The sequence below is a fragment of the Dasypus novemcinctus genome, chromosome 13 (genome assembly GCF_030445035.2).
Source record: "Dasypus novemcinctus isolate mDasNov1 chromosome 13, mDasNov1.1.hap2, whole genome shotgun sequence".
In the NCBI taxonomy this organism is placed as follows: domain Eukaryota; kingdom Metazoa; phylum Chordata; class Mammalia; order Cingulata; family Dasypodidae; genus Dasypus; species Dasypus novemcinctus.
Window position 1 is genome coordinate 80,078,188 of NC_080685.1, and position 27,607 is coordinate 80,105,794.

The 27,607-nt window shown below is 34.8% G+C and overlaps 1 protein-coding gene across 14 annotated transcripts in view; it reads right to left on the minus strand.

Moving 5' to 3' along the window:
- The window catches only part of KCNT2 (potassium sodium-activated channel subfamily T member 2), a 452,321-nt gene that overhangs the window by 315,337 nt on the left and 109,377 nt on the right, over nucleotides 1–27,607 (minus strand). For all 14 annotated transcript variants that reach the window (XM_058274897.2, XM_058274894.2, XM_058274895.1 and 11 more), the window contains 3 exons: nucleotides 12,554–12,602; nucleotides 10,039–10,098; nucleotides 126–200 (listed from right to left, as the gene is read on the minus strand). In XM_058274897.2, the coding sequence (XP_058130880.1) occupies nucleotides 126–200; nucleotides 10,039–10,098; nucleotides 12,554–12,602 (184 nt within the window). The remainder of the gene's footprint in view (nucleotides 1–125; nucleotides 201–10,038; nucleotides 10,099–12,553; nucleotides 12,603–27,607) is intronic.

A 27,607-nucleotide genomic window follows, 5' to 3' on the forward strand; every position in this document is an offset into this window, starting at 1 on the left:
ATGACTCCAAGCAAGGTCTAAATCCATTAATCTTAGAAACTATATTAATTAATAGTACTTAAATTTGAAGACTCATCTTAGATCTAATGACAAACAGTTTTTTTCATGATTCTTACAGGACTTACTGAGATAATGAAGGGAACCGCATTAATTATTTCCAAGATGAAGGGTACTCGTAAAATCTGTTCCCAGATGTTTCCCTTCCAAGAAAGAATGAATAAAAATGAAAGTCAATTATACCAAATCCCATTAAAGGGGGAAAAATACAGCACTCAGAATTTCTCTAGCAATAAGGATGCTTACAATAATAGAACACTGGATCATTTTATAAAGATATAACAAAGACTTTTAGTGATTATTTTTCCATATGTAATTGGTGATCTCAATTTTGTGGTTAATTTAAAGAAATAAACCAAATTCCCTAGTAACCCATGAATACTGAACATAAATATTTTTATCATGTAATATTTCAAGGAAGAAAATTTCCTAGTAAAAACAAAACACATGAATTAAAACCTATGGAATGAATTGAACAGTAACTCAACCTTAATATTTTAATTTATATTCACTATTGTAAGGTATACTAAATAATTTCTATAACACATGCTGTATAATTGGTATTAACATTTCTTTTTATTTTAATAAAACTTTAACTAAATTCATATAACAGAGTAGATCACATTTAGGATCAGAGTTATAAGGAAAGGAAATGTTCCTTGAATCATCTAATGCCTAGCCTCCCCACCTTGTAGTACAACAATATTAATCAGGACTGGTAACATAATTTGCAGACCTCAGTGTAAAAAGAAAATCAGGACTCTTTGTTCAAAAAACAGCAACGACATCAAGAAGATGACATGAGAACATTAAACCAAGTACAAAGTTTTTCTAATTGCAGGGATCTATGCAGCTATATGGGTAGCAAGCCTATGAGAACTCAGAACTTCTCAATGCAACTTATTCTTTAATGAAGAGATCTACTTATTGGAGAGGCAATTGAAATCTAAATCTAAGTAAAGGAGACAGCAGAGCTAAGAGAAAGAGGGCTAGGATGAGTTTCATCAATGGCGAGACAACAGTGCCTGTTTTCTGGGAACCAAATTTAGAACGTAAAGAATGGAAACAGCCTAGGGTTATTTTAAAAGGAAATGCACTTAGGAGCACTGGATGCCTGAAGGGAAAATGGGACCTTAATAGATCGTACACTTCAGAAGCCCAAGGTCTTCTTAAGAGCTACTAGTGGCCAGTGACGTGCATGGTCTCCAGGGAGCTGGCCAAAAGTCTCAATAGGACCACAAATTCTTCCATGGAAGGAGAGGACCAGCACTTGCATTTGCTGGGCAGAGGAACTAACACCAGACTCTAACAGGCCAGTCAGGTAACTACAACCCAGACATTGGCTTTACATCCCTCACTGCTCCTCTTCATCCCTAGAAGAGCCCAAAACAGCTGGTATTAAATAAAAGAGGAAGTAGAAATAGGAGATATCTCCCACAATGACTCCCTACTGCATGTAGCTCTGAACTAAGGAAGAACAAAGTGTTCGCCTGGATAAGAACTTTAAATTTGCATGCAGTGATCACAATTTTACTGAATTGAGGGAAGCAGACTTGGCTCAATGGATAGAGTGTCTGCCTACCACATGGGAGGTCCATGCTTCAAATCCAGGGCCTCCTTGACGGTGTGGAGCTGGCTCACGTGCAGCGCTGATGCGTACATCAAGTGCCGTGCCACACAGGGGTGTCCCCCACATAGGGAGCCCCACACGCAAGGAGTGCACCCCATAAGGAGAGCCGCCCAGTGTGAAAGAAAGTCCAGCCTGCCCAGGAGTGGTGCCACACACACAGAGAGCTTATGCAGCAAGATGATACAACAACAATAAAAAAAGACACAGATTCCTGGTGCCACTGACAAGAACACAAGCGGACACAGAAGAACACACAGCGAATGGACACAGAGAGCAGACAATGGAGAGATGGGGAAGGGGTAGAGAAATATATAAAAAATAAATCTTAAAAAATAATACTGAATTGAAATTTGCCTAGTAAATGAAGGGACTAGAAAAACTATGGGGCCTCCCCAAGATTTCATCAGATCAAATGGATCAAAGGGGAATGCATGGACATGAAAGAAAGAGTAGGAAACTAAAGCCTTTTGCTACTTGTACTGAGTCATACCTGTTCAATAAATTGGTTATAACTGATTTTAGATATGCAAAGATGTTTAATTGTGCAGATTAAATATTGTCATTTATTTCAACCATTTTTTACATGATTCAGTATCCAGAAAGTTTAGCGTTTGCCTTACTCTTTTCTTGCTGTATTTTTACTTGTCATTATACATCTTTCTTAGTATCAATAATTTTTCTTAGGTAAAGAGGCTGCTCTGTCCAGCAGGAAGAATAAGATTATGGGAACAATTATCATTGACGAGATGGAAATAAGTACATTTCTGTTAATACACAGTAAGCTTAGTATTAGCTGTCTGAACTCTGTGACACACTGTTTGAACAAATTTAGTTCACAGTAAACAAAAACCTTTTATATCTCTTAGGGTTATCACCTTTTCATTTCTATTTCTTACACATTAATTCAAATTTTATGATTTTTACTTAAACCATTAAAAATGTCTCATAATGGGTATCTGACTTGGTTTGGTCTTTTCCTACTTGTCTTTCATATTAAAACCACAGGATTCTTTCTAAAATGCCAAATTTCCATTGTCAACATAATAAAATCCATGCTTATTATATTACATGAAATTTCATAGTTTTGATTCTAGCTACTTTTCTGGTTTGTACTTATTATATTCCTATCCCCAACCTGAATCCAGCCACAGATTCGGCTGTACTGAATTTTATACAGTTTCCTGGACAAGGTAGGCTATTTTATACTTTTATAATTTTGCTCACACTTCTCCCTCTGTCTGGAATACCCTATTCTCCTTCCCTCTACCTCTAATCTCTTTGGCATGTGCCTGTAACAGTTTATTGAGCTTATTTATTTATATACCTGTTGGGTCTCAATAAGCATGTTATGAATGAATGAAACATCCAGACTTTTAAACACACTTGTGGAGGTTAGGAGTTGTACGTGTTGTAGAAGTCAAGAGAGGTTTGATTATTTGTGTACAGAAAGGCCAGGACTCAGGATTGATTTTGGGAATCAATAAAATGATTTATTGACAGCTGCGAGGACTCGGGAGCTTTCTGTTTCAAACCTGAGCCCCTAACAAGATTTTTGAGTTCCTTTTATATGAAGAGGAAGGGCCAAATTGTTCTGTTTCAGTGCTCAATAGGCTTGAATTAGCATATATCCTCCACCTCCTAGGTAAGCTTTTACCATGGACTTCATACATTTTAGATAAGCTTTTAGCACATTTGGTTTGTGTTTTCCCTGAATATTTGAAGTTTATAGAGTTTGCATTGCTAAACTGTTTCTCTGGGACTGGAGTCATTGCCATGGTCACCAAGGGCAGGTCTACAGCCTCTCACTGTCCCACACCCACAGGTCAGGATGCACATAGCTTAGGTTATCTATGAAGAGATGAACAGCTTCCCACCCATAGCCCACATTATATGTACCCCAGAAAAACATGCTCTTAACTGAATCCATTCCTGTGAGTGTGAACCCATTTTAAGTAGGACTTTTGTGTGGTTACTTCAGTTACGGTATGGTTCACCTCATCTGGATGAGTCTTAATCCTATTACTGGAGTCTCTTACAAGAGAATAAAATTCAGACAGAGAGAAAAAGCCACAGTAAACAAAAAGATAAACTTCAATGGAAACTGGAAGAAAAGGGAGAGGACAGAGAAGCTTCCATGTGCCTTCTGTTGTGAGAGATGAGCTTAGGACCAAGAATAGCTAGCAGCTATCCCCAGAATACAAGTCTTTGGGGGAAGAAAGCATCACTTTGATGATACCTTGATTTGGACTTGCTTTTAGCTTCAAAACCACTAGCTAATAAATTCCCATTGTTTAAGCTGACCCATTGCATGGTATTTGCTTGAGTAGCCAAGAAAGCTAAAACAGCACTCTACTTCTTTTATAAACTTATTTTAACTTTATTAATTACATTTCAACTGGATCCAAATAGAAATACTTAAAACAACTGTATTATTAATATTTAAAGCCTTCTTGAATGTAGCTATGAATAAAGTATAACCATGTAATTCAATAGAAATTTTCTGGAGCAAAGGATTTCATGAGTTCTTGTCTTTACACTCATTTTAGATAATATCATCTATGCTTTTGACTTCACTTACTATCAATAGTAAACTGAAAAATTCCAATGTTGTGTCTCAAGCCCAGACAAATATATTGTTGAGATTCAGATTCAGATCTCCAGTTGCCTAATCTGTTTCTCAATAGTGATGCCACAAAGGCAGGTTAAATGTCACAAAGCAAAATTTATAAATTTCGTCTTCACTAGAGACCCAGTAAAATGAGTCTAAATATTTTTAGAGAAATCTTTCATCTTCCTTTCACTCACTGCCCAAATATAATTAATCAGTAAGACTTTCTGATTCTGTTTCTAAAATAGGTCTTGAATATGTCCACATCTCATTCTTGTTCAGTTACCATCATCCTTAACTAAGACTAACTGGTCACCCTTCTTCCTTTCATTAATTCTTCCCTCACTCCAATTCATCCACCATACTATCAAGAGGATTATATTCTATAGGTCCTTCTGCTGTGCCAATCCCCCATACCCTCACCCTTCATATGCCCATTCACTTTGAAACCTTTGAATTCTCCAAACCCACAAAGCACTACCTCATTTCACTCTTGTTGACCTCTCTACTCTTAGTGTAGGGTCATTCCTTCCACAGACTTTAGTTCTTAGATATGCCATGTCCTTTGCTTATGCCCTTTGATGAGGCTTGGAAAAATCTCCACCTTTCTTTCCAACTTCACTTTGCTGAGCAAACTCATACACATCCCTAGTCTCACCTCAAAATCTTTTGAGTATTTTGATGCTTCCCTCACTCCCTCAATCCATACACCACACACAAGATGAAACCTCTCATATTACACTTTTTGAAGCATTGCTACTAACTATTGTCTACAGTTTACATTATGGTTCAACTTTGCACTGTACAATTTTATAAGTTTTGACAAAATGTATAATGGCCTGTGTCAGCCAGGATATTGTTGATTCATGGCAATTTTGTTTTTTATTTTGTGGCATGTAAATAAACTTCTCACTTAAGACTAATTTTCATGGTCTAAAATTGTACCATTTGGCAATGTGTTCATTGCTAAAAACAAACATATTTTCAGTTACATTCAATAGTTTTAATTCTGAGGTCTCAGGGTGTCATCTGAATTTGGGATATTTTTACAAAGTATACAGCCCCCTCCCTAAAATTAGCTGATGAAAAATAAATATTGAAAGCATAAATTTCACTGAATATTAGGGAATCAAAATGGGCTTACTTATATAACTCCACAATTGAAAAGCAATTATGATGAAAAGAAAGCCCACATCCATAGAATGCAAACATACAGAGAATCATGAAATAAAATTCAAAGGGCAAGAGCAACATGAATCAAAAGTATGTTAATACTTATTTCATGTCATCTTATTTTCATGAAGGGAATGAAAACATTAGTTGCCTTCCAAAAGATAAAATTCCTTGATTAAAAAAAAAAAGACAAGATGCTGCGTACTAGCTTCTTTTGAACTAAGTGTACAACACTAGCTATGTTTCTCTTTCCATCAACAGAATTTAGTAAAATATAAATAAACTTTACTTCAACCATTCTATAACATTTGGTTTGGACATATCATTAATTAATCAACATAATCCAGGAAAGTATATGGTTGTCTAAAATGTGTCAAGATTTTATTTCTATCACATTAGAAAATGGCAGTTTGGAGCAATTATTGAGATACATTTAAAAAAACTTTAAAAACTATGACTTATGGTCACTGAGTTGTTATTGGCCAGGTTGGGCCCAAAGACTTTTTAAAAATATTTTATTCTTAAGTGTTAAGAATATATAAGAATATAAATGTTAAGAATATATAATTGTATATAAAACAATTAATGAAAAAGACAAGTAAATTGCATTTTTCCAATGAAATAAAAATAGTGTAAATAACCCTTTGAAAATCTTTTAATTAAACTTAACAAAATTCAGATTTCCCATTTCAAGAGCTGTATTGGCAGAATGACCAGAACTGTAATAAATGTATTACTGATTCCTAGACAAAATCCTGTTCTTTTCCAGAAATAAGCTCTTTGTGGTATTAAATTTTCAAAAAATGATGCTTTTTGAGAAAACTGATTGCAGATTTAACAAAAATCTTCTAGGTATGATATACTTTTGTTGGTAGAGGTTTGGAAATGGTGCTTGGATTTGTTTTTATTTCATTTTTATGTAATGAATGTGTGTGTATAAATAGAATCCTATTTTGAAAGCAGTTGATAAAGAATTAGAAAGTATTTACAAGGAGTGAAGAATAAGAACATTTTAGATCTGGACAATTACTTCGATTGTTTTGCCAAGTAGCTATAAACATGAATGGAATGATGATTTAAATACAGACCTGCTTTCAGTATGATCAAAAACAAAATAGCTTTGATGCCACAGATTTTTATTCATTACCTACTATCCTTACCATGTACTTTAAGAGTTTTTGCTCATTTTGTTGTTATTTATTGGTCTTTTTATTTCAAATACTAGATCACATGGGGATACAGAGAATTTAAACTGTTCTAATTGTTAAGAATTAAATCATGTTTGCATATTTTAGATGTTATTTCAGGCATTTATAAAGTGCTTGCAGAATATTGTATTAAATTTATTTTTAAATATTGTGCATATTCAAATTGTTTGTATATATACATTTTCTGTGTACTTATACACATATTTACAAATGTGAAAAATTATGTGTTGATTTGCTATTATATTGATATTTCAGAACTAGAAGTATTAAAAAGACAATAAGAAGAATAGATATAATTGATAATGCAATGTCAATTTCTGCATAACAGTCTATTGTTTTTCTCAAAACTCTCATTTAAGGGGAGGAACTTAATTTTAAGTTCTGCTACCCAGAACTGTATTTGTAGACCATAAATAGTAACTAATTACTTAATTTATTCAGTTTCTGATGGCTAAGTCCAAGTGCCAACTTGGCTGGGTTATGATACCTGCTTTTTGATCAAGGATGGGCCTATTGTTAACGTGAGGGTTATGTTACGTGATCAATAATCAGTTGACAGCCTGAGCAACAAAGGAGACTGTCCTCAGTATTGTTAGGAGTCTCCTCATTTAATCAGCTGGTGGTTATAAAAGCCAGAACTGAGGATTTCAGAGGTTAGAAGAGGAATTCGTACTCAACAGCATCATTGGTTTTTGCTGGAGTTCCCAGATAGCCGGCTCCCTCTGGGTAAGTCAAACTAAGAACTTCCACCTCACCTTAACTGGAATTTCCAGCTTGCGGCATGCTAAGGATTTTGGACTTGCCAACTCCTAAAGTAATGTGAGCCTATTTCTTATAATAAATCTGTTATATATAATCTCCCATTGGTTCTTTTTCTCTGGAAAACACTGACTAATAATTATTCCAAAAGAAATTATCCAATGCTCTATTGAAGTATTAAAGAGTTCATGAATTTGAGCCAGAAGTCAAAACAAATATATTGACAAATGCAGATTAATACTTTGGCCAGGCTATACTGCTTTTTCCATACTATTGTAACATGGAAGAAATATAATTAATTAACCCCTTCCCCCCCAAAAAAATCTCACCAACCTACCTTTTAAAAAATATATCATTTTTTATGTATTACATTCAACATTCCTCACCTATTTGCACCTAAAGAACCTAAACTTGGATATTAATTTACTTGACTTTTATTTTGTCTTGTTTTTCTACATTTCCACATTCAGATTTGTCAATCAGTACATAATTACAGATCACCAGTTTTGAAAAGGAGATACATTATTAACTATTAAAAGACACTTTCTCAAGATCTCAGTCTATACTGCTTATCATTCAATCTAATACTCTGTGGATAAATTGGAGATGAGAGTCTACTGTGTGTGAGCTTTTTAAGTTTCCTTTCTCTAGGTTAAAAATTCTCCCTCACACATCATTTTTTCATCTTCTATACTCTCAGAAGAAAATGGGGAATTTCTAAAGCTAATTATTAGTTCTCAGATTCCTAGTCCATCTTATTCTTACTGTTGATAAACCTTGTTTCACCCTTAATTTTTTCTTCCACTCTACCCTCTTGTTCAACAGATGCACAGATTTTTTTCTATTATAAAGCAATCTTCTCTGTCTCCTTTTCCTATTTACACTGAGCTCCTGCCCCAGTAATCAAAATTATTCATTTAGCACTTATTTTCTCTCAAGTATATACTCTATTAAAACTGGTTTCTTGTAGGTGAAGAGTAACTAATTTCTAAAGTTAGTGGGCTTTTTTCAAGCTTCTCACACTTGAAAGAGTTTACATGGGTCCATATAACACTTTTCTTCCCTAGACATTTTTAGCATCCTATTTCTTCTTATAAATATTAAATCAATCCACTTCTCCTTCTTGAAGAGCCTTCATTCTGGTCTTTCTACATTTTCTTATTCATCAATCTCACCTTCTTAGAAGTTAGATTTATTTTCTTACACAAAGATAATGATAAAAAATATATATGAATTCAGAGAAAAAGGCGAAAATTTATAAAAATTTCTTGCTCTAAAATTTATAATTAAAAATATTCTGAGACATGTTCTATTCACAACCTTGTTTTGAAAAGTAAGAAATTGATATACTAGATGAGTTTGCCAAACACATATCTTACAGTATACTTGTTGATACAGGAGGTACAGAACAATTGAAATTATATGATTTATATATTGAAAATTAATTTTTAATTGAAAATATATGATTTGTAATTATGACACTCAACCATTCCATTGATTCTCTAACCTCCTAATCTGTTTCTCTGTCTTCCCTGATTGTTCTGTTCTTACTTCAACAATACAACATAAGTATCTCTTCCACGCCTAACTCATCCCATGGCTTTCTTTACATTAATAAGTCTCTCTTCCCTGCAATTTCTGGATGCTCACTCACAATTGTCTGCATGCCAAGTCTACCTGCTTGCTCACCAGCACCTCAAATCCATTATTTTCAAAACCATATGGCCTTCAGTGTGAATGAAGTACCTATGACCCAAGTTACACAAAGGTTCAGAGCTTACATTCTTAAAACTTAGTTACAATCATAGAATAAGGTTCAACATCCTCCATCAACTTCCTACTCATGTTGCTGTACAAGGACTAGCAATATTTTCCCAAATACTCTATATTTTGCTCAAATTAAATATCTGTGTTTTTTTCTAATTTTTGTGGACATTCCTTCTTTTAAGCCTGTCCTAATTCTATCCATTTAATTGCCCTGTCTTTTCATTGAAATCACCTGATTCAAGGCCTTTGCTTAAGTCAAGTGTTTCCTTTCCATCACAGATATTATCTCTGTCTATGAACCAATAGTACTGTATTTACACCTCACTGAAAGTATCTATTAGATTCTGCTTTGTATTATTATTATCTGTGTGGTTTTTTCCTCCCCACCCTCATTTCTCTATTGCAAACTGAGAAGAGAAATTACAGTGTGCACTGTGGAGCTCTTCATCAAATAGAAGCTCAATAAATATTTGTTAATTTGTATTATCCTAACAAGCTTCCTAAAAATTTAGAGTTCTCATTAAAATAAGTACTAACAGTCATGCTTTTGCTCCCTGAATACTTTTGGTATACATCAGGAAAAGAGGTTGAGAACAATAAAATGCCTTCCATTTGCTTGTCTTTCTACTAACATGCATATAATGAGTAAATCAACTCATAGGAATTACTGAAATAATTTTAAGTTACGAAGGGAAACATTACTTTATTATGAAAATTTCTTAACACATATTGGAGATCTTCTCTTACCCCTGAATGTGAATTATAAAAACAGGAGTTCTGAGTGAATACTAGTAATGCGTTCTATCAGCAGAAAAAGTCCAAGTTCAATAACTTACCTTATAACTGAGATAACCAAGGAGTATGGTTTCAAAGAGACTTATCAATGCCACTGAAACCTAAAATATAAATTGTACCTTAATGAGAAAATGCAATAAATTTAAAATATTTACTCATGATCATAATATGAATAATTATTAATATGTGTTAATTTTTAAGTGCCACTATGGCACTTTAATGTCTATAACCAAGTGATAGGCCACAGGCCATCATTTGATGATCCTGGCACTACAGCTAGTTTTTGTAATTTTTAATAATCTTTAATAACAACTTTTCTGTATAATTCAAAATGTAAAGGTAGGAATTGAATAATCTAGCTGGACTTCGCAATGACATGTAAAGTATAATAGGGATTTGGGAGGAGTTCCTAACATGCAGTATCTCACAAATACCTTCCCTCTTCTAGGTACACCACCTCCACGTCTAGTACATCCAACAAAACCAGAAGTTCCCTTCATAAAATCCAGAAAATAAAAGAAGAGAAGCTTCACATTGAATATGCTCAGTCCTATTAGATACCTCAAGCAACATGAAACATCTACTTATTTTCACACTACAGAAAATGGTCTATATCAGCACTTCAATATACTTTTACATATTATTTGAATGAACTTTATAACTCACCCTGCTTTTGCAGCTAGAAGTGTTAATTCTATATCCTCCTAGACAAGCTCCCATCTTTCTCTATATTCCTATAGTATATACAATTCCCGGAGTTTAACTACCAAAAAACTATGATTGAAATAGAAAAAAACCTGATAAAAATATTCAAATTATTTTCTGAGACTCTTAGCACCTTAAGATAAATGATTTGCATCAAAATAAGAAAAATAAAAAAAACAGGATAGGACCCAGATTACAAATATATTTGTTTATAGATTTTTGAGGGTTAAGGCAAATCTGGATAAGAAAGACAAATACCAGGGAGGCTTAAATTTTTTGTTAGAATGAAAGCCTTGAGTTTAAATGGATATTAAAAATTGAGAACAATAAAAAGAGATGAATGCATGGCAATATAAATAAAATATATTCAGAAGCACATGTAGTTACCAGGATTGCTATGATGCTATGATAAAATAAATTCACACCTCTTGGATTTTCTTTACATATTCTCTAACATAACCCCATACTTTTTCCTAGAGATACATAGTGCTAGATAGTCTCTATAATATCATATCAGCAAATGTTTTGCTCATCCAGTTAATATTTTAGCAGTTACTATTACTATCACTGTTACTATTATTTATAAATGAGTATTAATAGTTTAAAATATCATAATGAAATAAAAGGACTTCTAAAAATTTATTTCAGGGCAATATATGACTAGTCACAAAAATATTCGCTTAATTTAAATTTGTACCTCACTTAAGGTTGGTATAGGAATCTAGCTCAGTGATTAAAGGATTACATATTTTAGTGAATACAAATATTTGTAAAGGGTTATTTGTAAATTAATGTGACATTTGCAACAGCAGTTGTAAAACAGTATACAATACAAATGAGCAAATAGTGAATATTCAAACACAACAAAAATTGATTTCACAGTTATAATTACAATGCATGTGTACTTTAAATACTTCATTTGTATGCATATGTACAGATTCCACAATCATCATGTCTTTAAAATATGAACCAAACATAAAAAACATATTTGATTTAAAAGTTCTTTAAAGGCCTTTTCATAAGGAGTTACATCTTAGATTCCTTCCATTTCCTTCAGACTCAGCTGTCTTTAAACCTCCACATATTTTCAATGTTAGTGATGTTTTATCTTCCAATTTTTTTTGTAATATGACAGAAAATAAATGAGATCTATAGGAGGGAGACAGGTGTAGAGAACATGGGACCTTGTAACAAGTTTGTTGGGCTTGGAATCCAGTAACAAAAGGAACAAAGAAGAGATAAGGGGGACTCGGGAACACCTCAACTATGTAATTCAGACATGATGTTCTCGTTCATATTTTCTATTTTTTTCTTGAGGACTCCTTTTATACCAGGAATTTTTTTTTGTTTGTTTTATTTACAAAAAAATATATTTTCTTATGAACTAAGTAAAGTCCTTACTATTGGTGACATGAGCCATGCATTCATTTGTTTAATCATTTAGCAATTGCTTGAGATACTGACATGTTCTAAACACTGAGAAAATAATGTGAAGAAGCAAATATAGTGAGGGACTTTTGATTAATATTTCAAGGATTTTATAACAGGAACGCCTTAAGTAATTTGTGGAAACTTGTGGAACCTTAAGACACTGTTTTACTTTGTTTTTCTCTACATTTTCAAAAACTCTCTGAAGCCTAATCCTGATCACCAGGAAATTCTCAAGAACTAAAGTACAGGACCTAGGCAAACAGGATAAAAAGAATAAAAATGTTAGTCTAAGATGTGCATCAAGATTAACGCAACAGCAAGACAAACATCTTGATATCATTAGTTTTCTGTGCAATAGTATTTCTCTGTGAAGTATGAAGAAACCCAAACGTATAGGAATAAAATAAAATTGTACGTAACCTGTAAGCCCCATAAAGGTAGACTTCTGTTCACCCAAAAGATATGAGACCTAAGAAAAGAATGATAAGATGTTAGTGAAAAAAAAAAAAGAGTGAAAAATCCATTTATTTCTAAGTCAATTAATTTTGAAATTTTTAATATTGCTAGTATAGAAAAGGCAAAATATCAAAATGAAAATTAGAACTTGGCTTGTTTCAAATTTTTTTTATAATATTCAATTCTATTTCTGAAAAAAATTAATTTTAAATTCTTTCTGAATCCCATATTAATAATGTATGAAAAGACAATAGGCCATTATTTAAAGAATGATATGGGGAGGCCCAAAAAATCTCAAACTCTTTACTATTCAATTCTTCAATGAAAAGTCATCTAAGGGTCTAATGTGAATTCTAAGATTTTATATTTTGGTAAAACAAATTCAAATGGATAAATACTAAAAATAAAGTCACTAACCTAGACTTAGAGCACAATAGTATTCTAAATTTAGATTTTTATAAAATATTTACAGTACCATCAAAAAAGTCTGTGAACAGGGTTAGTGTAGAACATTATACTAGACAAGGAGTGATTGTCCTTAAATATCCCTTAAAAATGATATCATATCTAGTGTTAGAAATTGTTTAAACTCTGCAAAGAACACATAACAGTTTCATTGCCCCACTGATAATAATTTTTCACTATTTTTATACTTTACCCCTATCTAAATCATTTGGTTTAAGATAGATTAAAATGGGAGTCATTCACAGTGATATAAACTACTTGGAAAAAAAGATGCAGTAGTTACTTTCTGTTGCCAAAAATGTAAATAAAAACCCAGAAAACCAAACAAAACAAAACCCACTCACTCTTTATAGATACGAAATATGACAGGAGTACCACAAAATATCAAATGTATTTTACGTCCTTAAGTCACATCCATTTTTTTAAAGATTTATTTATGTATTTATTCCCCAACCTCCACCCCATCGTCTGCTTTCTGTGTCCATTCAATTTGCTGTGTGTTCTTCTGTGTCTGCTTGTATTATCATTAGGTGACTCCAGGAACTGATCCTGGGACCCTCTGGAGTGGGGTGAGGAGGCGGTCATTCTCTTGAGCCACCTCAGCTCCCTGATCTGCTATGTCTCTTATTGCTCTCCTCTGTGTCTCTTTTTGTTGTATAATCTTGCTGGCCTAACTCTCCCCGTGGGCCAGCACTCCTGTGCAAGACAGCACTACTGCATGGGCAGTACTCTGCTCAGGCTAGCACTCCACGCAGGCCCCACTCTGTGTGGGCCAGCTTACCACATGGGCCAGCTTGCCTTCACCAGGAGCCTCTGAACTTCAAACCCTGGACCTCCGATATGGCAGATGGAAGCCCAGTTGCTAGAAACACATCTGCTTCCCAAGTCATATTCTTTCTGTACTATATTAAATAACAGGGAGCAATGAACTTTTTTAAAATTCTGGTTTTAAAAAGAATTGTGAAAGTTTAAAAAGTTATTTAGATACTACATAGTATATTAGACAAAAGCACAATAAAGTTCCAGAATGCTACATCTAACTGGTTAAATGACATCTTCAGTTACTCCAAACCAAACATGTGATCTTCCTCCTAAAAACTGTTCCTATTTCAATTTTTCATATCTCAGTAGATAGTATCAAATCCCATTATGGTTAGCTATCCCAAATCCTAGGTGTCATCTTAGATACTGTCCTCCCCTGCATCTGTAAATACTTAACCATTAGTTGCGAAACCTTTTCAGTTCTTTCAACTGATTTCTATAGAATTCATCCACTTCTCTTCACCGCCACCATCACAACCACCTTAATCTAAGCTACTGTTTTCACACTTAGACTCCTACAAAAGCCTATCAACTACTATCCTACACCTACTTTTGCCCTCTATCATTTTTTATTCAAATTAAAACTATACCGAATCTTACAAAATGTATTTTAGATCATGTCACCCCACTTTGCTCTTTTGTTTGAACAAAGATCAAAATCCTTAATGTGGCACTCTTAGATTTATTCAACTGTGATATATTCTGTCCTACCACAGGTCCTTTTAAAAGGTTTTTTCCTTTGCCTAGAGCTCTTAGTCCTACCCTCTCTTCATAAGAGAAATCTTCCCTGAGGATTCTGGCCTGGTCAATGTAACTAATTAATCTCTTAGGGTATGTCACTCACAATACCTCTCCTGCTATTCATCTCCATTGTACGTTTATATTTATCAGTAAAATTACTTCTTTAATGTCTGTCTTTAGGCTAAACTGCTAAAATTGTTACATACAATTTTCAGTAATATCTGTCCCTATGCTAAAGACAAATATTATGTCTATTTTATTCACCATTGTAATTTCAACATCATATTAAATGGATGCACGTAGTAGGCTAGACTTTCAATAAAATGAATGGATGATGCTAACAGAGACAAATATTTGACTTATAAATTTGTCAATACAGTCTCTTCTAAAAGGCTTCTCTTACATTCTCAATGATACTTGAGAAATCAGACCAAGAAAAGATGAGAGTGAAGAGAGATTTATGCAAAAATTTCTCAGATGGAAAAATGATGTGCTACAAAAACAATGAAATAGTCAAGTAGACAGTAATCCCAGGAAAAATTATAAAATAAACTGCAGAACAGATTTCTGAGCACTCTCAAAGGGAAATTGGTAATTAATATTAATTTCATAAGAGTTAATCATATTAAACTAACTGCATTTTCTTTGAACTTGATTTACCTTGGTAGGTCATGGAATTATCATAGGGTATCTTAGCTTAAATAAGACTAGAAAATATAACTGATTTTTTTTGGAAAAGGTCAAGTCATGAGGAATAATTTTCATAATTTATAGAAAACACTTCTACAAATCTCTGATTTAATGGGAAGTGAGATCTTGAATGGAAAGCCATCTTTTCCATACATGTCAGTAACATTAACTTGGATAAATAAACAGAAGGCCAGTATGTAAATTCTGGTAAAAAGTGTCCAAACCCTCCATCAGAAAATGGCTTTATCATGAAAGAGAATGAATAAAATTCTTAGGTAAGCTCCAAAACAAATAAGGGTTGAAGCTGCAAAAGATAACCAACCCATAATTCCAAATGAAGTTTCAAATCCATTGACGAAAAGCTCTAAAAGGAAAGATAACATGTTCAGAAATACTTAATATATATTGAAGTACTATATTTATAGCAGGAAATAAACTGAAAACTACCTGAATACCCAACAACAGGGGAATTAAAGAAGCATCAGTAACAACACCAACAACAAAAATCACCATGAAAGAGAAAAAATCATTGATTAAAAACGACATATACTATTGTAGGAAAAGCAGCTGCTGAAAGTGTCAGATCAGCTTTGGCAGCTGGTATGGCAGTCAAGGAGTGAATATGTTAAATATCAAAATAAAGCATTTGTTTTTACAAAATACAAATACACTAGAGAGAAAATGCTCTAAAAATGATTGGGGTGATGAGTGCACAATTATATGATTATACTGAATACAAATGATTGTACATTTTGGATGGATTTATGCTTTATTCATATGTATCAATAAAATTGATTTATTAAAAAATAAAAATTAAAACATTATTTAAAAAATAAAGCATTTGGTAAATACTCACATGGATTTAATAGATTCAACAAGTGGAACATAATTCATTTGAAAGGATATGTAGATAACAAACTCAAGATAAACCCAGAGATTTACAGCTCTCAAAAATTTTTTTGAATTTATGTGTTAGATAATATAGTGAATTTATTATTTAACTTACACTTTAAGCAATATACATGAGAAAAGAAAATTGTTAAGGTCCTACATCATAATATTCATTCCTATTGTTCATAAACTATTTAAAATATAATGTCAAAACATTATTTCTTATTTTAATAGTTGTTACCCAAAGAAATAATCTTTGAATTTTGAATGATACCTGAACACCTATTGCTATATTAGGCACTGATTTTAAATCCAAATCCAAATACCATAAACTATAAGAACGTCTATGTGCTTCTTAGGCTTGTCTCTATCACCCAATGTTAAAAAATAATAATCATATAATCAATTTTACAAGTGGGAAGGATGCATGCATTTTGACAAAGATTGACGGAGCAATGGGTTAACGTTTATGGCTCATCTTTCAATGTAATTCATAAACTACAGACTGAAGATGTGTTTCCTTTGCTAACAGCTTCCAATCATTTGTTGCATACTGTATACATCAAAGCTTGTCATTTGGACAATTTAATACCTTTAAATGTAAAATTCTTTTTCATATCCTTAAGTTTGCCCATATTTGCAACTTTTCATTTAAATTGTGACTACTGGAGTAGACTTAAAAATAATGTAAAGCAACAAAAATATGTGTAGCTTTATCATGTCAGAAGCTTTAATTAAATATATCTCTTTACTGAATTAGACTCATTTTAAAATAGAACCTGTGCCCATAAAGGCCACTTCTGTTTTTCATTAGCCAATACTGCATTAACAGCAGGCACTGAACAGAAAATTGTATTCAAATGGAGCCATAAGTTATTGTGTTATGCTTTTTAATTGCAGTAATCTGATTTTACAAATGTATATCCTCTATAATTATAGTTTAATATTCTTCATAATATTATATAGAAGTTAACTGTAGGAAACTTGGTTCCTCTAAATGTTTTCAAATAATATAATTTCACTCTGCTACCACCTCTCAGAGCTTTCTTACTCTTAGAATGATGACTCATCATGCCTTATTTTATAATTTTCAAGTATCCTTAATAAACAAGTATTTTTAAGTTACCACATTTTAAAAGCAATCCTAATATGTTTTAAGAAGCATTTTTAATAACACATTGGCAGAAAAATTTAACAAAATATATACAAGGCAGTGTTTTTAAATCATTCTTGATTGTACAATGCTATCAATAATACCATTGAGCAGAACTCCATCAATTCAGCAGCATTTACTGATCCCACCCTCATTCCAAATCCTATGCTGAACCTGAGAGCTACAAAGGCAGATACAGCATAGTCCTTACCATCCACAAGCATTGAAAGAGAGGTGGAACATGAAGAGTAAATCAAGGGCAAAGTATTAGGTACTGTCATGGCAATACACAGGGGTTGCTCAGAAAGAATCCAGGAGCCATTCCTAACCCAGAGTAAAGTTGGCCTACAGAGAATGATGTCAGGTAAAGATTCAAAGAATCTTGAAACAAGTCTAAATGTCATGCGCAGTGGTGGGCAGGAGTGGAAAACGGATTTCTAAGGAGTTGAATATTCAAACTTCTAGAGAAAAGAGAGTACAGTATGTTTAAGTTACTTCAATTTCAAGTAGGTCAGCATAAGTAACAGGATGGCAGGTCAGGTAAACAAAAGTCAGACTATAAATGACCTTTATTTACCCATCTATTTGTTCATTCATTTAATAAATAACTACTGAGAGTCCTCCTTGTGTCGGGCCCTGAGGATTCCATACCTTCCTGGAATATGCAACTCCAATACAAATGAAACATGAAAAGCAATATGTTGGATATGTAAGTGATAAAGGCAGTAAAAAAAGTAAAAACATAAGGGAACTATGGAGTCTTGGAAGGTTTTTGCCCTTTTAAGTAGGATTTTTAGGCAAGACTTCACTGAAAATATGATTTCAAGTAAAAATCTGAGGAAGTGGGTCTTAAGCTATCTGGTGGAAGGGAATTCTAAGCAGAAGGAAGAGGGGATGAGAAGGCCCTGAGTGGGCAGGGTGAATGGCATGATCCAGAAACAGAGTAGACTAGAGTAGAACCCCTCCCTCTAGGGCTGGCAGCCTGGCCGCATGATTCCTAAAATCTTTGTTGTGATGGGGTGTTTCCAAACCCAGAACGGGCTGTTTAAGGGGCTTGCAGGATAGGAGGTAACTGGATGTCAATTTGGTGAGACAGTGACAGAAGAGACTCTTGTGAGAGGCAGAATTTTGGGTTTCTGACACAGAGGTCAGAAGTTGTGGGCAGGACCCCACCCCCTAGGGCTGGCGGCAAGGCCGTGTCAAACTCTAAAAACTTTGTTGTGCTGCGGTATTCTCAAACACCATGCTTACTAGATGCGTGGCTCCCAGGTCTGTATCCCCTAAACCGTGGTAGCCCAGGATCCAGAGACTCACACACCTTGAGTCTGCAATATCACGGACTTCGCATTCCCGAATCCACCATGCCCTGAAGTCCATCTGAGATCCATGATTAACCTAGCCCTCCAAGTTTTGTGTTGTTTTCTTTTTTTTTTTTTTTTTTCTCCTTGAGCTTGGAGGAGTATACCAGCTGACCTGGGATGAGTTTGGGAAGAAAGGAGAGGTGAATCTGCTGAGGAAGCCTAATTTACCTAAATGTCCTGGGATAGGAAACTTGATCTCAGAGAAGGTGGAATCAGAAAATCAAGTAGACCTCCCCTAGCACACCTAAGGGGGAGAGACTGTAGGACATGCTATCCAAGCTTCCAATAGCATATTTGGGTTTCCTGGCAAGGAGTAGGTGCTCTCACACTGGAAATGAAGAGTCATACTCTTCTCTGTTTAGTTGGTTCAACAAGGACCCACTTGAATCTCCTACCGTACATCTCAGGCACCTTTTCTGCTGCCCTGGGAGAGAGAGAAGTGAGGAAGGGAGAAAAGGGGAAGGTCAGATCCCTAAGTGTTTTATTTAACTGCAAAGAGGATTTCTAGCTTGAAACGTTGGTTCTTTTCTTTCTTTCTTTCTTTTTTTTTTGTCATAGTTGCTAATATTGCATTGTCTCCTGTTTTTTCCTCCTGTTTTATCCCCAAAGGTCCTTTATCATTTAATTTTTTTCTCTTTTTCTTTTTCTTGCATATTCCCCCTCCCTTTTCTTTGCCCCCACTTTTTATCTTCTCTCTTTTTTCTTTTCTCTCTTTTTCTTCTTTGTTATTTCACTTTTTATATATCATAGGTGCTGCAGGGAGCACTTCAAATTTGCTGTGTTTCCTCATCCCCCATTTCCTCTTTTCTGTGTGTATTGATTTTGGCCACCTACACTATTCCCTTTCCCCTACATCTTTCTATCCTCCATCATCTACTGTTTCTCTTAGAATCCACCTCCCTTTCTTTGGCCTGCAAATTGTCTGACTTTTTATTTCTAATACTTTTGGTCTATTTTCTGTCTTTTATTCACTCTTGATACTGTTGTCTTTCTTTTTCTCTTTCCCTCTCTCATGAAAACACTGGCCTTTTAATTCATACTATATTCCTCCCCATATTCAGTTGACTGTCTCATTACAGGTACTCTACTTACTGCTGTAACTCTAGACAACTTACATGAGTCTAATATCCATTCTCCTAGGTCTCACATTGTTGCTCTGTTAACATTTATTACCAATACTACTTTATACATTTTCTTTCCTTACTCATTTTGCTCTCCCTGGCCCTAATATTTTCCTTCAAAGTGAACTTAGCCAGCAACAAAAAATAGAATAAAAAGAACAAGGTGACAAAGAGAAGACGTAACACTTATGCACGAACAACTACTAATTAACCCCCAAGACTAGACAAAGAAGCTAAGGAACTGATTAAACCCATCAAGATAAAATGATGACCAGACAGCAACAAAAAACTACAAACCAAACCAATAATCAGGAAAGCATGGCTGGATCCAATGAACAAACTAAAGACCAGGAAGGGGAGCAGAACTTCAGACAAATAATTAAAGATCTCAAAACATATATTAGAGACCAACTCAATGAAGTAAAGGAAGAGATTAGCAATATTAATAAAACACTTGGAGAGGAAATTGCAGATATATGCAAAAGGATAACAGATATGATGGTGATGAACATCACAGTTCAAGAAATCAAAAATACACTCTCAGCAAATAGCAGCAGATTAGAAGAGGCAAAGGAGAGAATTAGCGACGTGGAAGACAGTACATTTACCTGAAAGCAAACAGATAGTAGAACTGATTGATAAAAAGATGGAAAAAATCCAGCTAGGACTTAGGGACATGAATGAAAATGCAAAATGCACAAGCATACATATTATAGACATCCCAGAAGGAGAAGAGAAGGGAAAGGACACAGAATGGGTGTTGGAGGAAATAATGGCTAAAAACTTCCCAAATCTACTGAGGGAAATGAATGCACATGTCCAGGAAGCCCAACGCACCCCAAAAAACATAAATCTCAACAGGCCGACTCCAAGATATATACTTGTCAAATTACCCAATGCTCAAGACAAAGAGAAAATTCTAAAAGCAACAAGAGAAAAGAGAACCATCACATACAAGGGAGGCTCCATAAGATTAAGTGCTGATTTCTCATCTGGAACCATGGAGGCAAGAAGGCAGTGGTATGATATAGTCAAGGTACTAAAAGAAAAAAATTTTCAACCAAGCATACTCTACCCAGCTAAGCTAGCATTCAAAAATGATGGAGACTTCAAAATATTCACAGATAAACAGAAATTTAAAAAGTATGCCAACAAGAACCCTGCCCTTCAAGAAATACTGAAGGGAGTTCTGCAGGAAAAAAGAAAAAAAACAGAAGAGGCAGAGACAGAGGACAGTGTAAGAGCAACAAAAAAAGACACAAAGAGAAGGAAAAAACAAACAAATTATGACAAACACAAGTCCAAAGAAAATATTGCTAACATAAATAATTCCTTGAAAATAATAACACTCAATGTCAATGGATTAAACTCACCTGTCAAAAGATTCAGACTGGAAAATTGGATAAGGAAATATGACCCATCTATATCCTGTCTACAGGAAACACATTTTAGACCCAGGGATTCAAGGAGGTTGAAAGTGAATGGCTAGAAAACAATCTTATAAGCAAACAATAACCAAAAAAGGCAGGAGTAGCTATATTAATATCAGACAAAATAGACTTTAAATGCAAAACAATTGTGAGGGACAAAGATAGATACTACATATTAGTGAAAGGGATAATCTTTCAAGAAGAATGAACAATCATATATATTTATGCTCTTAACAAGGGCACCTCCAAATATGTGAGGCAAACACTGGAAAAACTAAGTGAAAGAATAGATGCCTCTACAGTTATAGTGGGGGACTTTAATACACCACTATCAACTTTGAACAGAATATCTCAAAAGAGAATCAATAAAGAAACAAGGCGGCGGATGTGGCACAGTGGTTAGGGTGTCCGTCTACCACATGGGAGGTCCATGGTTCAAACCCCAGGCCTCCTGGACCCGTGTGGAGCTGGTCCATGTGCAGTGTTGATGTGCGCAAGGAGTGCTGTGCCACGCAGGGGTATCCCCCGTGTAAGGGAGCTCCATGTGCAAGGAGTACACCCCATAAGGAGAGCCGGCCCGTTGCAAAAGAAAGTGCAGCCTGCCCAAGAATGGCACTGCACACAGGGAGAGCTGACACAACAACGTGATGCAACAAAAAGAAACACAGATTCCCAGTGCTGCTGACAACAACAGAAACAGACAAAGAAGAAGACACAGCAAATAGACACAGCAAGATGATGCAACAAAAAGAAACAGATTCCCATGCTGCCCATGTGCAAGGAGTACACCCCATAAGGAGAGCCGCCCAGTGCGAAAGAAAGTGCAGCCTGCCCAGGAATGGTGCAGCACACATGGAGAGCTGACACAGCAAGATGACGCAACAAAAAGAAACACAGATTCCCATGCTGCTGACAACAACAGAAACAGACAAAGAAGAAGACACAGCAAATAGACACAGAGAACAGACAACCAGGGTGGGGGAGAAGGGGGAGAGAAATAAATTAATTAATTAATTAAAAAAAAAAAAAGAAACAAAAACCCTGAACAGTAAGTATATTAGAGGAGCTGGACGTAATCGGCATATACAGATCATTATACCCAAATACAGCAGGATATACCTTTTTCTCAAGTGCACATGGATCATTCTCCAAGATAGACCATATGCTAGGCCACAAAGAAAGGCTCAATAAATTCAGAAATCATACAAAATAATCATACAAAATGAATTCAGAAATTATACAAAATAATATCTCTGACCACAGCAGAGAGAAGCTGGAAATCTGCAAAGGCCAGAGGCCCAGATTTCACACCAAGATATGGAAATTAAACAGCACACTCTTAGAAAAACAGTGGGTCAAAGAGGAAATCTCAAAACAAATTAATAACTACCTTGAAACTAATGAAAATGATAACACAACATACCAAAACTTATGGGATGCAACAAAAGCAATACTGAGAGGGAAATTTATAGTCATAAATTCATACATCAAAAAAGAAGAAAGAGCAAAATTGAAGAACAAACTGCAAATTTGGAGGAATTAGTAAAAAAACAACAAAGTAACCCCACAGGAAGAAGAAAGAAAGAAAGAAATAACAAAGATAAGAGCAGAACTAAATGAAATAGAAAATAAGTAAGCACTTGAAAAGATAAACAAAACCAAGAGCTGGTTCTTTGAGAAGATCAATAAAATTGACAAACCCTTACCTAGACAAACAAAGAAAAAAAAGAGAGATGATCAAATACACAAAATAAGAAATGAGAAAGGAGATATCACCACTGACCCCACAGAAATAAAGACTATCATAAGAGGATACTTTGAAAAACTATATTCCAACAAAAAAACAATTCACAGGAAATAGACAAATTCCTAGAAACACATAAGCAGCCTATATTGATGAAAGAAGAAATTGACAATCTCAACAAAACAATCACAAGTAAAGAGATAGAATCAGTCATTAAAAACCTCCCACTAAGAAGAGCCCTGGGCCAGATGGCTTCAGAGGTGAATTCTACAAAATATTCCGAAAATAACTAATTCCAATCTTGCTGAAAATCTTCCAAAAAATCGAAACAGAAGGAACATGACTTAACTCATTCTATGATTCCAACAATACCCTAGTACGAAAACCGAACAAAGATACCACAAGCAAGGAAAATTACAGACTAATTTCTCTAATGAACCTAGATGCAAAAATCCCCAACAAAATATTTACCAACAGTATTCAATGACACATTAAACGAATTATACACCGTGACCAAGTGGGATTCATTCCAGGTACACAAGGATGGTTCAACATAAGAAAATCAATCAATGTAATACACCATATAAACAGATGAAGGGAAAAACACATATGATTATATTTATAAATGCAGAAAAAGCACTTGACAAAATACAGCACCCTTTCTTGATAAAAGCACTGCAAAAGATTAGAATACAAAGAAATTTTCTGAACATGATAAAGAGTATATATGAAAAACCCACAGTCAACTTTGTTTACAAAGGTGAAATCAAAAAATCTTTCCCTCTAAGATCAGGAACAAGACAAGGATGTCCACTATCACCTCTTCTATTTAACATTGTCTTAGAAGTACTTGCTTGAGCACTGAGGCAAGAACCAGATATAAAAGGTATTCAGATTGGAAAGGAAGAAGTCAAAATTTCATTATTTGCAGATGACATGATCCTATACATAGAAAACCCTGAGAGGTCTATAACAAAGCTTCTAGAACTCACAAATGAGTTTACTAAAGTGGCAAGTTATAAGATCGATGCGCAAAAATCAGTAGCATTTCTGTACACCAATAATGAGCAAGCTCAGGAGGAAATCAAGAAACAAATACCATTTACAGTAGTAAATAAAAAAATCAAATACCTAGGAATAAATTTAACTAAAGAAGTAAAGAACTTATACACAAAGAACGACACAACACTGTTCAAGGAAATCAAAGACCTAAATAAATGGAAGAATATTCCCTGTTCATGGATAGGAAGACTAAATATTAAGATGTCTATCCTACCAAAACTGATCTACACATTCAATGCAACCCCAATAAAAATCAACACAGCATTCTTTAATGAACTATAAAAATTAGCTATAAAATTTATTTGGAAAGGAAAGAGGCCTTGAATAGCCAAAGACATATTGAAAAAGAAAAATGAAATTGGAGGAATCACACTACCTGACTTCAGAACATACTACAAAGCTACAGTAGTGAAAACAGCATGGTATTGGCACAAGGAGAGACACACAGACCAATGGAACCGAATTGAGAGTTCTGATACAGATCCTCATATATATAGGCATATAATATTCAATTAAGCCACCAAACCCTCTCGACTGGGAGAGAAAGGCCTAGTCAACAAATGGTGCCTGGAGAACTGGATATTCATATGTAAAAGAATGAAAGAGGATGACCATCTCACACCTTATACAAAAATCAACTCAAGAAGGATCAAAGACCTGCATATAAGAGCCAAGACTGTAAAGACTTTGGAAAGCAGTGTAGGGAAGCATCAACATGACCTTATAATAGGAAATGGCTTCATGAACTTCACACCAAAAGCATGAGCAGCAAAAGAACAAATAGATAAATGGGACTTCTTCAAAATTAAAGTCTTCTGCACCTCAAAGGAATTTGTCAAGAAAGTGAAAAGAGAGCCTACACAATGGGAGAAAATATTTGGTAACCATATATCTGAAAGGAGACTTACAACCTGCATATACAGAGAACTCCTATATCTCAAAAATAAAAAGACAAACAACCTATTTAAAAAATAGGGAAAAGATTTAAACAGACACTTCTCCAAGGAAGAAACACAAATGGCCAAAAAGCACATGAAAAAATGCTCCAAATCTCTAGCTATTAGGGAAATGCAAATCAAAACTACAATGAGATACCATCTTACTCCCATAAGATTGGCAGCTATGATAAAAACAGAAGACTAAAAATGCTGGAGAGGATGTGGAGGAATGGGAACACTCATCCACTGCTTGTGGGAATGCAGAAGGATCCAGCCATTCTGGAGAACAGTTAGGCAGTTTCTCAAAAAACTAGCTACAGATTTGCCATATGACCCAGGACTTCCACTGCTGGGTATATACCCAGTAGAACTGAAAACAAGGACACAAACCGATATATGCACACCAATGTTCATAGCAGCATTATTCACTATTGCCAAAAGTTGGAATCAACCCAAATGCCCATCAACAGATGAATGGATAAATAAAATGTGGTATATACATACAATGGAATACTACTCAGCTTTAAGAACAAATACACTACTAACACAAATGATAACATAGATGAATCTTGAGAACCTTATGTTGAGTGAAGCAACCCAGGCATTGAAGGACAAATGCTACATGACCTCAATGATATGAAATAAGTAAACCAAGCTGCCTCAGAGAGTTAGAGATTGCATGATAGGCTTAAAGGAAATTGGGGGATACAGGAAGGATGCAAGCTGACACCTACATGGATGAAATCTATGAATCTATGATAAGCTGGAGGTAAGTATTTGTACAAGGAAGGGATAAAATGGGGGCATAGGGTTAACTTTGGGTGGGACTTTGTGGGCTTTAGGGGGGCTAGGGATGGGAGGATGGGGATTATTGCCCAAGAAATTTGGGGGAGGGTGGGGGAACATATGAACATAGGAGATTGTCAGGTATTTGGTTGAGAGTATAATGCTGAGAAAACTTTTTCAAAAATATAATAAGGAAGGTTACCTGTTTAAGATGCTTAAAGAGGATAATCTGATGCAGGACAGACTTCTAGGGCATGTGTGAGTGTTCATTTTGCCATAGTGGGTTATATAATTGGACAGAGACCCATGTAATGAGAATGAAGGTATACCTGTATCCTAGGGAGTACTCCTAGGGATGTTCTCAAATAGAGGGAATTGTATCTCTTGAGAGAAATGGTGGCTTCCAATGCATTAAGGCAGTTGAGCATGTCAAGCCCTCAACCCTGTTGCAAGTATCTCTGAACACAGCCCTTCAAGCAATGAAGATTGACTGTCACTTTGGACCCTGAGGGGAGGGGGAAAGAGGTATTGAATAGATGGAACCAATGTAACTGTGTGGGCAATAGAAGTGTTCCACATGATTATGCAAGGATGGATATAAGACAAGTTAAATTACACAAAAATATATAGGGGCTGATAGGTAAAATGTAAATCATAATGTAAAACATAAGATAACTAAAAATTTAGAAAATTGTATAGTCTAAAATATAAACCACAATGTAAACCCAAATGTTACCTTGTTTGAAAGATATTGTCTCAATATCTGTACATCAGTTTCAGTAAATATAGTATGAACATATAAAAAGATTATTGCTGTGGAAGGGAAAAGGGTTTTATGTTGGATATGTGGGAGGACTGTATATTGTATATATGAATTACTGTGATCTAAAACTTTTCTGAAGATAAGCTTAATAATTAGAGAAAAAAGAAAAGAAAAAGAAAGGATGTAGACACTGAGGAAAAGACGGAAGAAGTTGCCTTGCCAATTTGTATACAGGGCAACACTTATTACAATGATAGAAGGCAAAACATAAAAAACAAACCTTTTACATGTTTAAATTTTTTGATACCACAATTTATTTTTACCTTAAATTTTTCTAAATTAATATGTATTCTATATTAACCTTTAAACTCATCACTATATTCCATTTTATTATTAATGGATTATTAATATATATTATATATATATATAATATAATATATTATTAATATATAACCTGGCAATATATTGGGCTTCATTTTTTAAGAAGTTTTGGATCACAGAGAGGTTCAACAATTGCAGGGGAGTAATACTGGTGTGGGATGTTACTGACAGGGCACACATGGTTGGCAGGGAGTTCTCCAGGGCATATATCCAGGGTACATGAAAATGTTTGGATATTTTCATAGTGGTTACAATTAAAAACAACAACTGAGGGAGGGCTGAGATCCTAGCCAGGGGAGCTCTATCACAGTCCTTAAAGGAACAGTAACAACCCCCCAAGTGCAACAGCAAAGACCCAAAATGAAGGATGGTCCAACAATGGGCCCTTGATCCTAATGACTATACTCGTAAGCCTGTGCACCTGAAATAAGAACAAAGCCTAGAGCTGCAGGGTGCCTAAGAGTTACCTCCTGAGAGCCTCCGTGTTGCTCATGTGACCAATCTCAAAGCCAAACTTAGCATGTAAATGTGTTGCCTCCCCCCCCCCCCAGCATGAGACATAACTCCAGGGGAAGAGCCTCCCTGGTGCAGAGGGATTACTACCAAGTAGAAGCTGATGATGTAAATAGAAAATGACCTTGAATAAAAGGGTCAACTCGGACCAGCAGAA